The following is a 13,593-nucleotide window of genomic DNA, read 5'->3' as shown; positions in this document are numbered from 1 at the left end:
CATCTTCCTTTCCAAATTGACTCAACATCTTTTGTCCCATCAGGATCACCTGGATTCTTCTAATCAGCAGGATCTCCTCTAGTTAGTTTAGACCAAACTTGCTCAGTGCAGCTCTTCATAGAGTAGCTCCTTCATTCCAGGAAGCAATTAATCTGTCTTGCAACTACAATAAGCCAAATATTCTTTTCTTTAGGCATAGAGACCGGAACTGCCTGTAGTACTCAAAATGTGTTTCACAAAGGTACTGCACAATCTTTGCAAGACTTCCTTGTACTTCAACCTTCCAACAAGAAAGACTAACTTGTGCTGTTTTTTAATCATTTGAATATATAGTTTTTATACTCTATAAATCATTTAGAATCTTCATCAAACAGAAGCCCCAGGTGAACCATGAATCCATAACCAGATCAACGGCATGCAACTCCGATAACCAATTAAGTTACAAGGAGTCTAGGTCCAATCTCCAGAAAGCCATTTCGTGGGTGAAGTGTCAATTCTGGACTAAACTTGAATAAAGGATGCTTGTCAGTTACAGCAGGGCTTGAATACTATTACCTGTTATAAAGTTAAATCAGGAGACATAGGTAATAGCAGGGCTTCACTTCTAGATGAGCTCCTTACCTTGTATGCTCACTTTGACCGTAAAACCATGGAGGACCCAGCATGAATTCCCACAACCTACAGTGATCTTGTGATTTTAGTCTCTGAGACTGATGTGTGAGCAGCCTTCAGGAGGGTGAACCTACGAAAGCATCTGGCCCAGATGGGGGTACCTGGCCACCTACTAAAGACCTGTGCTGATCAACTGGCTGGAGAGTTCATGGAGATCTTTAACCACTTGCTTCAGCAGACTGAGGTACCCACCTATTTCAAGCAGGCTTCAATTATACCAGTGCCTAGGAAGAACATAGCAACCTGCTTCAATCACTATCATGCACTAGCACCTACATCCACAGTGATGAAGGGTTTTGAGAGGTTGTTGATGAAACATATCAACTCTTGCCTAAGAAGTAACTTGGATCCGCCCCAATTTGCCTACCAGAGCAACAGATCCACAGCAGATGCATCTCATTGGCTCTTCACTCAACCCTGGAACATCTGGACAACAAAAATGCATACATCAAGATGCTCTTTATTGACTACAGCTCAGCATTCAACACCATCATCACCTCAAAACTAATCAATAAGCTCCATCACCTTGTCCTCAATACCTCCTTGTACAATTATATCCTGGATTTCCTCACTTGCAGATGCCATTCAGTTCAGATGTACTTTATCCCCTGCTCTACTCGCTTTACACTTATGATTGTGTGGTTAAACGCAGCTCCAATGCCATATTCAAGTTTGTTGATGTCATCACTGACATAGGCCAAATCAACAGTGGCGATGAATCATCATATTGGAGGGAGATTGAAAATCTGGCTGAGTGGTGTTGTAACAAAAACTTCTTACTCAATGTCAGCAAGACCAAGGAGCTGATTATTGACTTCAGGAGAAGGAAACCAATGGTCTATGCCCCAGTCCTCATTGAAGGATCAGAGGTGGAGAGGGTCAGTAACTTAAAATTCCTAGATGTTACTAGTTTGGTGGACCTACCCTGGGCCCAGGATGTACGTACAATTACGAAGAAAGCACGGTAGTGCTTCTACTTAGGAGTTAGTGAAGATTTGGCATGACATCTCCAACTTTGACAAACATCAATAGATGTGTAGTGGAGAGTATATTGACTGTCTGGATCACAGCTTGGTATGGAAACACCAATCTGCTTGAACAGAAAATCCTCCAAAAATTAGTGAATATGGCTCAGTCCATCACAGGTAAAGCTCTGTCCACCATTGAGCACATCTACACGAAACGCTGTTGCAGGAAAGCGGTATCCATCATCAGGGATGCCCACCACCCAGTACAAGCTCTTTTCTCACTGCTGTCATTAGGAAGGTGTTACAGGCCCTCAGGACTTGCACCACCAGGTTCAGGAACATTACCTCTCAACCATCCAGCTCTTGAACCAGAGGAGATATCTTCACTCATGTTCACTTGCCCCATCATTGGAATGTTCCCACAACTTATGAACTCACTTGCGAGGACTGTTCATCTTATGTTTTCAATATTTATTGTTTATTTATTTATTATTTCTTTCTTTTGTATTTACACAGCTTGTCTTTTGCACACTGGTTGAACATCCAAGTATTTTCCAAGGTCTTTCATTGATTCTGTTATGGTTATTTTCCTGTGGATTTATTGAGTATGCCCATAAGATAGTGCATCTCAGGGTTGTTAGTGGTGACATATATGTACTTTGATAATAAAGTTACTTTGAACTTTGGTACATAATTTTATATATCTTCCACAACGTTCTCTGTTTACCATTTCTTTCATTCAAGGTACTTGTTCAAATCCCTTTGCATACTCTTTGCTACTATTTCCGAGTTCAGTTTCTCCACTAATTTTGCTAATTATATCTGCTGCAGTAGAAGCACAAGCACCCACCAAGCCATCTTAATTACTACCAGTTTAGTTCTGTGTACCTGTGTTCAAGAAGGCTTTGAGGATATCCTGCCATTTCCCTTGACAGAATTTGATATTACTATGGCACCTCTCTGTAGTTCTGTGGAATTGGCTATTCTCTCATTGAATGACAATATTTTCAATCCATCACTGATGTTTTGCTGGCACCCTTGGCACCTGTCAGCATGTGAGCTCAGATTTTTGTTACTGATAATGATGCAGCTGCTTCAGCACAATCTCAAACCTTTTCCAACGTCTTTGGGAAAACAAGTTTGGGAAATACTGGTTGGAATCAATGTGTCCAGAAAAATGTTGGTGAAGGGCACTCAGGTATACATACACACTTGCTGCCATTAGCCTTTTTTTTGTAATAACAGTCAAGATATGCTTTTGGAGTTGCATTCATTTAAGTGATTCTTGCCTAGATGATTGCAACTCTAATGCTTCAGTGTGTTGGGAGTTGCACTCATCTGGGCAAGTCACTAATACTTGGCAGTGTGACTGAAGCTTTACTCATTGCAATATAAGACACAGGTACATGAGTAGGCCATTTGGTATTTGAGATCTGCCCAGATTATGGTAGATCCAATTGTAGCAATAACTCATTTTTCACACATTCTCCTTTTGACTCCCTTATGGTTCAATTATCTGTTAATCTCCAACTTCAATGTATTCACATCTCCACATGTCTCTAACTCTAAATGAATCCAAAGAATATTGACCTTTAAGAAGAAATTCTTCTTCATCTTTGTTTTAAATGGGTGGCCTCTTACTGTGAAACTATGCTGCCAATTGAATTGAATTGACTTTATTTCATACATCCGTCACATACATAAGGAGTACAAGTCTTTATATTATACCTCCGTCTAAATGTACAATGTGAAATCATAGTAATTTATAATAAATAGAACAGTCAATGTAACATAGAAATACACTCAAATCAGCGAGAATTAATCAGTCTGATGGCCTGGTGGAAGAAGCTGTCCCAGAGACTGTTGGTCCAGGCTTTTATGCTGTGGTACTGTTTCCCAGATGGTAGCTGCTGGAATTGATTGTAGTTGGTGTGATTCAGGCCCCCAATGATCCTTCGGGCCTTTTTTCACACCGGTCTTTGTAAATGTCCAACGGGAAGTTCACAAGTACAGAGGGCTGTCCGCTCCACTCTCTGCAGGTCCTGCGATTAAGGGACGTACAGTTCCCATACCAGGCAGTGATGCAGCCAGTCAGGATGTTCTCAATTGTGCCCAGTAGAAGGTCCTTAGGATTTGGGGGCCCATACCAAACTTCCTCAAACATCTGAGGTGAATGAGGCACTGTTGTGCTTTTTTCCACCACACAGCTGGTGAGTATAGTCCACGTGAGGTCCTCGGTGATGTGGATGTTGAGGAACTTAAAAGTTGTTCATCCTCTCAAACCCAGATCCATTGATGTCGATAGGGGTTGGTCTGTCTCCATTCCTCCTGTAGTCCACAACCAGCTCCTTTGTTTTAGTGACATTGAGGGAGAGGTTGTTTCCTTGACACCACTGTGTCGGAGAGATAACTTCTTCTCTGTAGGCCACCTTGTTATTGTTTGAGATTAGGCCAATCAATGTAGTGTCGTCGGTAAAAGCTATGGGTGGCGACACACTCATGGGTATACAGGGAGTAAAGGAGGGGACTTAGTACACAGCTCTGAGGGGCTCCTGTGGTGAGAGTCAGAGGAGTAGAGGTGAGGGAGCCCACTCTTACCACCTGCTGGTGATCTGACAGGAAGTCCAGCATCCAGCTCTGCAAGGCAGAGTCAAGGCTAAGGTCTCTGAGCTTCTTGTCAAGCCTGGAGGGAATTATGCTGTTGAATGCTGAACTGTAGTCCAAGAACAGCATTTTTCACATGAGCATCCTTCTTCTCCAGGTTTGTAAGGACGGTATGTAGAGCAGTAGCTATTGTGTAGTCTGTCGATTGGCTGTTTCGGTAGGCAAATTTTAGGAAGTCCAGTCTGGGTAGTAGCAAGCTGCAGATGTAATCCTTGACCAACCTCTCAAAGCATTTGCTTATTATTGAGGTGAGTGCAACAGGACGCCAGTTGTTCAGGCATGTTACCTTGGTCCTTTTTGGTACATGGATAATGGTGGATAATTTGAAGCAGGAGAGTACTCTACACTGGGAGAGGCAGAGATTAAAAATGTCTGTAAACACACATGCCAGTTGTACTGCAGAAATCCTGAGTACTTGCCCTGGGATGCCATCTGGTCCCGCAGCCTTGTGACTGTCCACACGTTGGAAGTATCTGCGTACCTCAGCCTCAGAGATGACCAGGTTGCAGGTTGAAGCCTCCTCGGAGGCTCAGAGTTAGTGACATCAAACCGAGTGTAAAAGCGATTGAGCTCATCTGGGAGAGAGGTCATGATGTTGGCAGCACCACAACATTTGGCTTTGAAGTCTGCGATGTTGTGCAACCCTTGCCACAAGTCGCGTGTGCTATTTGTTGTGAATTTTGACTCAGTCTTGTCCCTGTATTGTTGATTTGCAACCTTGATATCATTGCTTTTCTTGAGCTCCTGCTGATTGCTGGCAATGTCTCTATGTCGCGCGGTAAGTGCTGCTCGCACAGAACTACTGATCCAGGGTTTTTGGTTCGGGAAGACCCTGACCAACTTCTGGGGGAAACATCATCATCAATACTCTTCCGAATGAAGCACATGACTCCATCCGTGAACTCGGAGACATTCTCATCATGGAAGACATTCCAGTTGACGTCATTGAAGTGGTCCTGCACCATGGAGACCAATTGGTCAGACCAACAGTTGAGGGTTTTAACTATGGCTGCCTCTTGTTTCAGCTTCTATCTGTATATCATCAAAAGCAGGATCAAAGAGTGGTCTGATTTTCCAGAACCTGAGCAAAGGAGAGGTTTGTAAGCATTGTGGACAGGAGTGAAACAGTGGTCAAGTGTCTTATCTCCACTAGTGCTCACCTGGATGTGCTACAAAACTTCAGAGACTTTTGTCAGCAATGCTCGATTAAAGTCACTGGCAACGATAAAGTCAGCCGCTGGAGGTGCAGACTGCATCATGTTCGTGGTTTTGTACAGTTCCCTCAGAGCAAGGTCAGTATCAGCCTGCGGCAGAATGTACACCACTGTGATGGTAACAGTTGTGAACTCCCTAGGCAGCCAGTAGAGTCTGCACAGCAGCACCAGGTACTCCAGGTCTGGGGATTTGAGAGCATGCACATTCTGGGGGTTGCACCAAGCAGTGTTGACCTCCTTTACTCTTTCCAGAGAGGTTTTTCAACCTGTCTGCCCGCAACAGGGAGAACCCAGAGGGCTCAATAGCATGGTCTGGTATCTCCTCCATCAGCTAAGCACAAAAAATAACATTCCTTTGTTCAGCCTCACCAGGATGCCAGCCCTTCTCCCTTGCCTGCGGCACTTCTTCAAAGGCAGTGGAGGTGTAAGAGATGAGACTCCAATGGATCACATAAGCAGGGGATCCCAGTGTAGGAAAAACAGCACATAGTGGGTAAATGCCATCTTTCCGATGTTCAGAAGGGTCAGTCTATCGCATCTTTTGTGACTATCAGGTACTTGAATTGAAAATGCTAAGAAAATTGTAGAAATCAGTAGTATACTGTAGATTTGGAATGGCGCTTGTAACACGGCCGCCGTACATAGCGCTATCAGGGTCTAGATTCAGAGACACTGCACCAAGTGAAATATCTTCTTAATATTCACCATACAGCCCTCCACAAAATCTTATACAAAATTTTATAAAGATCAATTCTCACTCTGGATTCCATTAAGTATAGACCTAACCAGTTTAACCTGTTTTCATACATTAAGCTTTCATTCCAGGAATTAATCGATCATTTCTTAAATATGAAGACCAAAAAGAAAAATTAGGAAAATAGAGGGCTGTGGGTAACCCTAGGTAATTTCTAAGGTAAGGACATGTTCAGCACAGGTTTGTAGGCTGAAGGGCCTGGATTGTGCTGCAGGTTTTCTATGTTTCTGAAACAATATGCAGCATGAGCCTTCCTAATAATTTCTTGTGCTTACATGTCTACATTTGTGTTTATTTACTAGGATTTCAAGATTAATTTGCATGTAGCATTTTGCAGTATCAGTTTATTTTTCCATTCTTCCTTCCAAAATGCGTCAATTTACATAATCTCGCATTACCTACTTATCTATAACACCTCACTAGTTACTAATTAACAACCTGAAAATGGCTCTATTTATCCTGATTCTTTGTCTTTCTCTCCATGCCAACATGTTACCCACAACACTGTTTGCCCTTGTTTTGTAACTTTCTAACTGGCATCTTGTTGAATGTTTTCTGGAAATTCAGAAATAACACTTTTACTGGTTCCTTTTTATCCACCCGGTCTGTTAGAATACATTGTCAAAGAACTCCTGCAAGTTTGTCAGACATGGTTTTCATTTCAGAAAACCATGTTGATTCTTCTTGACCATCTTAACATTTTTTAAATGTCTTTCCTCTTCTTTGTAGGCAGTACTTAAGAACTTACCTCCACTCCATTTTTGATGGATCTGAGATGGCAAATAGGGAACTGCAAATTCAGCGACAGATTGTTGCTGACAAGGGTTTGGTTATGTAACTTGTGAGATACTGTATTCTTTCTGCCACTTACACAAAGTTACTGATACATGACTTGACTTCAGTAACCCTTGTTTTTTTATTATTATGGTGGAAAGAAATGGTCTGGAATGCTGAGCTTCTTTCATGCTCATGAAACTGCAGTAATTAAGTGCTTGTCCTCAAAACTTTCTGTTCACTGGTGACTCAGGATGTTAATAATGAAAAGGCTGGTGCTGTTGTTGCCACTGAGTGTCAAGGAGAAATTGTCAGGTGATGAAACACTTGTATGATGCAAATATAATTTAACACATCAGCTCATATTGGAATTTTTCCCAATTCATGATGCAGCTGACACAGACTGCCACATTCTCTGGCACATGATGATCTTGAACTGGTTCAATTGAATTGAAGGGCAATTCATTGCACCTTTTTAACACCTTAGAATGGGTCTCTCTATTTCACCTCCAGTTTTGATTTTACTTCTTGTTACTCTTCCTTTCTTTTTCATCTTCTTTCCTTTCTTCCATTTCCTCTACCTCTCTTCATCATCTGCCTTGATTGACATCTCTTATTCCTGCTCCTCCTCCACCTGCTTCAGGCAATGGCTGCATGTTGGCAAGACTTGTAGAATACAATAGTGTTTTAGTCTATCTCCTTTCTTGAACCTATATTGAACCTATATTTGGTATTCCTATATTAAACCTATATTTGGTATTTCAATTTCCTGTTCAATTTCAATTCAGTGTACAAATATAGATCTTATTACAACAATCCTCCAATTCAGAGGAAGATATTCCTGTGGTTTTTAAATAGACAGTTCAGATACTGAGGTGTGGGAAGAATTGTAAATATTTTGTGAGATATTTTGAATGATTCAAATGTTTCATTCACTGCTTATTCTATTCTCTTTTATATTAATTACAGTAAACTAATTACCAAAAACATTACTTTTATTTTGTTCTTTTTAATTGTGAAGCTTATGGAGCTGAAATTGGAAGAATTCTACTTTGAGCAGAATCCATTGTTGGAAAAAAAGCTCATTTCATCAATACAACAAAATGAAGTTTTAACTCTCCAGGTAATTTTTTCAATGTCATTTGGATGTGTGGGGTTACTTTTCAGCTTTATTGCAAACAATCTCACTGAAATGGCATATAACCTGCACAACCAGATTACTGCCAGATAGTGACTCAGGTTGCAATGCCATCAACTCAGGTTGCAATGGCATCAATCAACAATTTGGAATTCAGTTTTAACTTCATTAGCTAAAACTAAAATAATATATTCTACTTTTGTAAGTTTAGCCTTTACTACCTCTCCTTTATTTGTACCTAATAAGAGAGTACAGCTGAATATATACCATACTTATAGAGTAACCAACCACATCCCTCAACTTTTTTAAATCATTTCATCTTTCAATGAAGACTGAAAAGTAGATAACCAGCTACCCATGCCACTTTGCACAAAAACCTTTACAATGATGAAAATTTGATCAATGTTTAGTGGTATTCATTGATGGAATAATGATAAGCTGTTGTTTGGAGGCCATTTCTCAAAACATAATTCCATGAAAACTTTAATAATGTCTACTTGAATCTGAACGATGGCACAATGCAATTCTCCTGTAGCACTGTATTAGAGTTTCAGCATAGAATCAGAAATACTTGCTGTATTAATGCATCTGGTACGTTTTTTCACCCACACAAAAAATTTCTATCAAATAAATTATTACACAGCTGTGCAAGTGAAATAAGAAAATTGTCTTCATAAGGTTAGGAAAATGCAAAATCTAAAAATAAGAATAAAAATAAATTATTGGAAGAACACAGCAAATTTGAAAGTTAAAAACAAGCATATTATCTTCTTTTGTGATGAATAGTTCAAAACTGAAAACATCATAAGTCTTTTCTCTTTGCTATTGCTGTCTGATATATTTGTTTTCAATATATTCTGTAATAAAATGTGAAGATTAACTGTTGAATTTAATCATACTTTTTAAGTAGGTATTTTCTTTCTGTTATCTCAAATCGATAAAAATTATGGAGATTTTAATGCTGAAAATAAAATAAAATCAGGTTACAACTGCAGAGATGGATATTTTGTGTTGTTAATAATATTTGCAATTAATTTAAACAATATCTGAGTCCAGTTACATTTTCTATTCTATAAAGCTATATTTATTTCTTTAAGTTCTCTATTCGATAATTCCTATGTCTGTGTCTTCATTTGTGAAGAGCAACACAAAATATTTGTTTAACCTCTGCACCATTTCTTCTATCCTCTGTATATTTTTTTCTTCTGTTTGTAAGAAACCTGTGTTAGTTTTAGCTCATCTGTTCCTTTCCAAATATCTATAGGAGCTTTTATGATCTACTTTGTGGTTCTTGCTAGATGGCTCTCCTATCTGCTTTGCATGTCAATGCCTTGATCCTTCTTTGATGAATTGTGAAATTTTCATAATCCTGAAGCAGATTTCTTGCATTTTCTCTTTTTACTTCAGACTTCCTGTGCTTTTTTTTTAGTTATTAAATTTATGTTTAATTGTAAATGTAAATGTAATTTTTAAATTTTTAACCTTTGAAAATGATGTAAAAGGCTTATTTTTCTTGAAAAGATCACACAATGCCATACTGTTGTCAGACTCCTGTAGGGCTGTTGACAATGTTTCATATGAGAGACTGGTTAGAATCCATGGAGACCAGGCAAAATTGACAGATTGGATCTAAAATTGATTTAATAGGATGAAGAGGATGATGATGTAAACACAGACATAAGTGCCCAGATCCTAATAGTTTACTGTATATATTAACAATTTTAATGATTAGTGAGATCATAAGTGACAAAGAAATTGGTGGTGGTGTTGACATTGAGGGCAGTGTTAGGCCTCTAATATCTTTGGTCCCATAATTTCCTATAATTGGCAAAATGGGCAGAGAAGTGGCAAATTGAATTTAATCCTAATAAATTATGCGTCTTGGTCAGACTAATAAGGCTAGAATATACACTGGATATGAGGAGCAAGAAGGTATTAAAGTTTAGAGGGACCTTGATACATGTCAGAAGATTTCTGAAGTTGGTAGTATATGTTAATAAAATGGTGAGGAAGAGACACAAGATACACATGGGCATAGAATGTATGAATAAAGAGTTATAGTACAATTTTATCAAATATTAGTTCTGCAACAGCTGGAATGCTGTGTACAATTCTATTTATCAGGATATTGCCTGTGATAGAGCATTTCAATTATAATGGGATAGGCTAGATTTGTTTTCCTTGGAGCAAAGAAGGCTGAGAGAGACTGGACCGAGGTATGTAAAGTTACGAAATGCTAGTTAGGGTAGATAGAATGAAACATTCGCTTTGGCAGAAGTACATAAAAGCAGAGGACATAGGTTTGAAGTAAGGGGAAGTGGTTGGAATCTGCAATGCATTGCCTGAGGGGTGGTTAAGGCAGGGTTCTTACAATATTTAAGAAGTATCATGGTGAGCAACTGAATCACCAAGCAACAGAGTACTACAGGCTCAAAAACAGGATTAGTATGTTTGGGTCGGTATGAACATGGCAGGAGGAAGGGACTTTCTTCTGTGTTCTGTAAATCTATGACTGAGTTACTGTGTGTTGGAAGGTGTGCTGAATGATACCTTAGCCATGCAAGTTGAGCTAGTCAGGAATGTACCAGGCATTATTATAAATCTCTAATTTAAAACAGAAAAATGAAAACTAGCACCTAAGAGACAGCAGAGATATTCAAATAAGTTTAAGCCTTCAATTGTCAAAAAATCTTGTTTTCATTGCCTATGTTCTTGAGATCTCACCCCGGTGATTGGTTTAAATTACATCCAGGTGAAAATTCTCCGCAAGAGGCACATCTTTAAAAGAAAATTAAAAAAAAACAGATTTTCTAAATGTCCTACAAAATAGTTTGAGTGTGTAGGGGAAATATTTTATTTTCATTTTCCCTGTCCTTTCTCTTCAACAAATGTTCATACTTTGGTTGGTATTGAATAATGACAGTGTACTCAATAGCAACTAACTTCATAAGGAATGAAACCTATAAACCTCTCACTGATTTATTTATTTAGTGAGATGCAGCACTGAATAGGCTCTCTGTCCCTTTGAGCTGGCCCACCAAGCAACCTCTGATTTACCTCTAGCCTAATCATGGGACAGTTTACAATGACCAGTTAATGTACTGACCAGTATATCTTTGGACTGTGGGTAGAAACCAGAGCACCCTGAGAAAACCAAAGTACCCCACAGGGAGGGTGTCCAGACTCCTTACAAATTATGTAGGAATTGAACTCTGAACTCTGACTCCATGAGATGTAATAGCATTGCGCTAATACCAGTTGTAGCTAGTGGGCCATAAGAGCATGGGCTGGATGATAGCTGAATGAATATTTATAGATACTGTAGGTACTGTATACACACCTCTTGTTTTAAATGGTGTCGATTATTTCATTTCAAAACAATTAAAATTGATTACACTTGATTATATCAAATCAGAGGATATAGTCAATTAACATAGAACAGGATAGCACCGAACAGCCCATTCAGTCCCCAGCATTGTGCTGATTTATACTAAATGTCCTCTTCCAGTTTCAGATCCATATGCCTGTCTTCATGTTCATGTGTCCTATCTAAAATAATCTTTAACTCCACCATACTGTTTTCTGACTCCACTACTATCCCAGGTTCAGCCATTCTCTGCATAGAAAGAACTTGCCCCTCATGTTGCCTTCAAACTTACCCACTTTAACCATAAAAGCAGATCTTCTAGTGTTTCACATATCACAAGACCATAAAACATGTTTCGGGCCAAAACCCTTCCTGCCGAAAATACGTCCACTGTACTTTTCTCCATAGATGCTGACTGGCCTGCTGAATTCCTCCAGCATCTTGTGTTTGTTGCTGTCATTCCACCATGGCTGATTTATTATCCCTCTCAATCCTGTTGTCCTGCCTTCTCCACAAAACCTTTGACAACCTAACTAATCAAGAACTTATCAACATCTGTTTGAAATATACCCAGTGACTTGACTTCCACAGCTGGCTGTGGCAATTAATACCACAGGTTCACCACCCTCAGGCTGGAAAAATTCCTCCTCTTCTCTGTTCTAATGGGGTGTCCTTGTTTCTGAAGCTATACCCTCTGGTCCTAGACTCCCCAATCTAGGAAACATACAATCTAATGGCATGGACTTCGATTTCTCAAACTTCCAGTAATGCCCTCCCCCCACCTCTTCATTCCCCATCCCCTTTTCCCTCTCTCACCTTATCTCCTTGCCTGCCCATCACCTCCCACTGGTGCTGCAAATAATGGCAGCCATCTCATCATTCTGAAATTATTATTTTTAAGGCAATGTAGAGATTAGTGAAGTTAGCACTTATCAACCCTCATGAATTATTCTGGATTTGCCAGAAATTCATTACAGTGTTCATGGTTTTATGTGTTTTAATAGTTTTGTTAATTCCTTATGAGGATATGAGGTTAAGAAAAAAATCATTGTTTTGACTGTCAGGATGCCTAAAAGGTGGGGAAATAGACTTGGCAAACTTACTGGGCCATTTTGCATCATGAAAGGCTTTCATGATAAGATTAATACATGCCAATACTGCAGCCAAGATTGGTAGATTGCAGCTGGCATAACATTCAGGTGACTTTCATTCTGTTGTGGAGATTGTGATTATGTTGCCCTGCTTTAGGTAATTGAAACTCAGTACATGACTCTTCAATGTTTTATATCTGGAATTGGTTTTATCCCTTTCCTTTCTCACAACAGCCACCTATCTATGGTTCTCACCTAGAAAAGTCAGCTTACAATGTGTTGTAGACTATCAGAAATAATTTCACACGATTGTCATCATAGATTGACATATTTCTTCTACAGTACAATGGGGATTCAAATATTCACTGGTCTCTTGTGATATTCCATCATTGCTCTCCTAATTGCATATTCTTCATCTTTATTTAAGGAGATTACAGCAAGATATATCTTGGATGAGCTGACAAGTAATTCATTCAATTCAGGTTTTGAATATTACCCAGAACTGAGAAAGATATTGAAAAACGCGAGCCGATGTGCTGTGTGTCAAAGAAGTTTTCTGAACATATGGCTTGAATGCGTGAAATTTGTTGATCTAACACAGGTAAAATGTTTGGTGTCAAATATTATTTCCTAACAGAAAAAGATATAGCTTGGGGAGTTGGCTACAGGGTAATGATAATTACCTGTTGAATGTAACAGGTGGTGAAAGTGTAGCATAGAAACATAGAAAACCTACAGCACAATATAGGCCCTTCAGCCCACAAAGTTGTGCCGAACATTTCCCTACCTTAGTAAAATAGAGGGCTATAGGTAAGCCTAGTAATTTCTAAGCTCCGTGTACCTATCTAAATGTCTCTTAAAAGACTCTATTGTATCCACCTCCACCACCATTGCCGGCAGCCCATCCACTCACCACTCTCTGAGTAAAAAACTTACCCATGATATCTCCTC

At 39.3% G+C, this 13,593-nt stretch overlaps 1 protein-coding gene across 1 annotated transcript in view; it reads left to right on the top strand.

Annotated features, from left to right (window-relative positions):
• lrrc69 (leucine rich repeat containing 69) overlaps positions 1 to 13,593 on the top strand; it is a 54,167-nt gene that overhangs the window by 35,158 nt on the left and 5,416 nt on the right. The window contains exons 6-7 of the mRNA XM_059978779.1: positions 8,068 to 8,169; positions 13,070 to 13,243. Coding sequence (XP_059834762.1) covers positions 8,068 to 8,169; positions 13,070 to 13,243 — 276 coding nt within the window. The remainder of the gene's footprint in view (positions 1 to 8,067; positions 8,170 to 13,069; positions 13,244 to 13,593) is intronic.

This window comes from Hypanus sabinus, chromosome 1, assembly GCF_030144855.1.
Source record: "Hypanus sabinus isolate sHypSab1 chromosome 1, sHypSab1.hap1, whole genome shotgun sequence".
NCBI lineage: Eukaryota > Metazoa > Chordata > Chondrichthyes > Myliobatiformes > Dasyatidae > Hypanus > Hypanus sabinus.
Note: the sequence above shows the minus strand (reverse complement) of the source record. Positions and strands in the feature narration are given on the sequence as shown.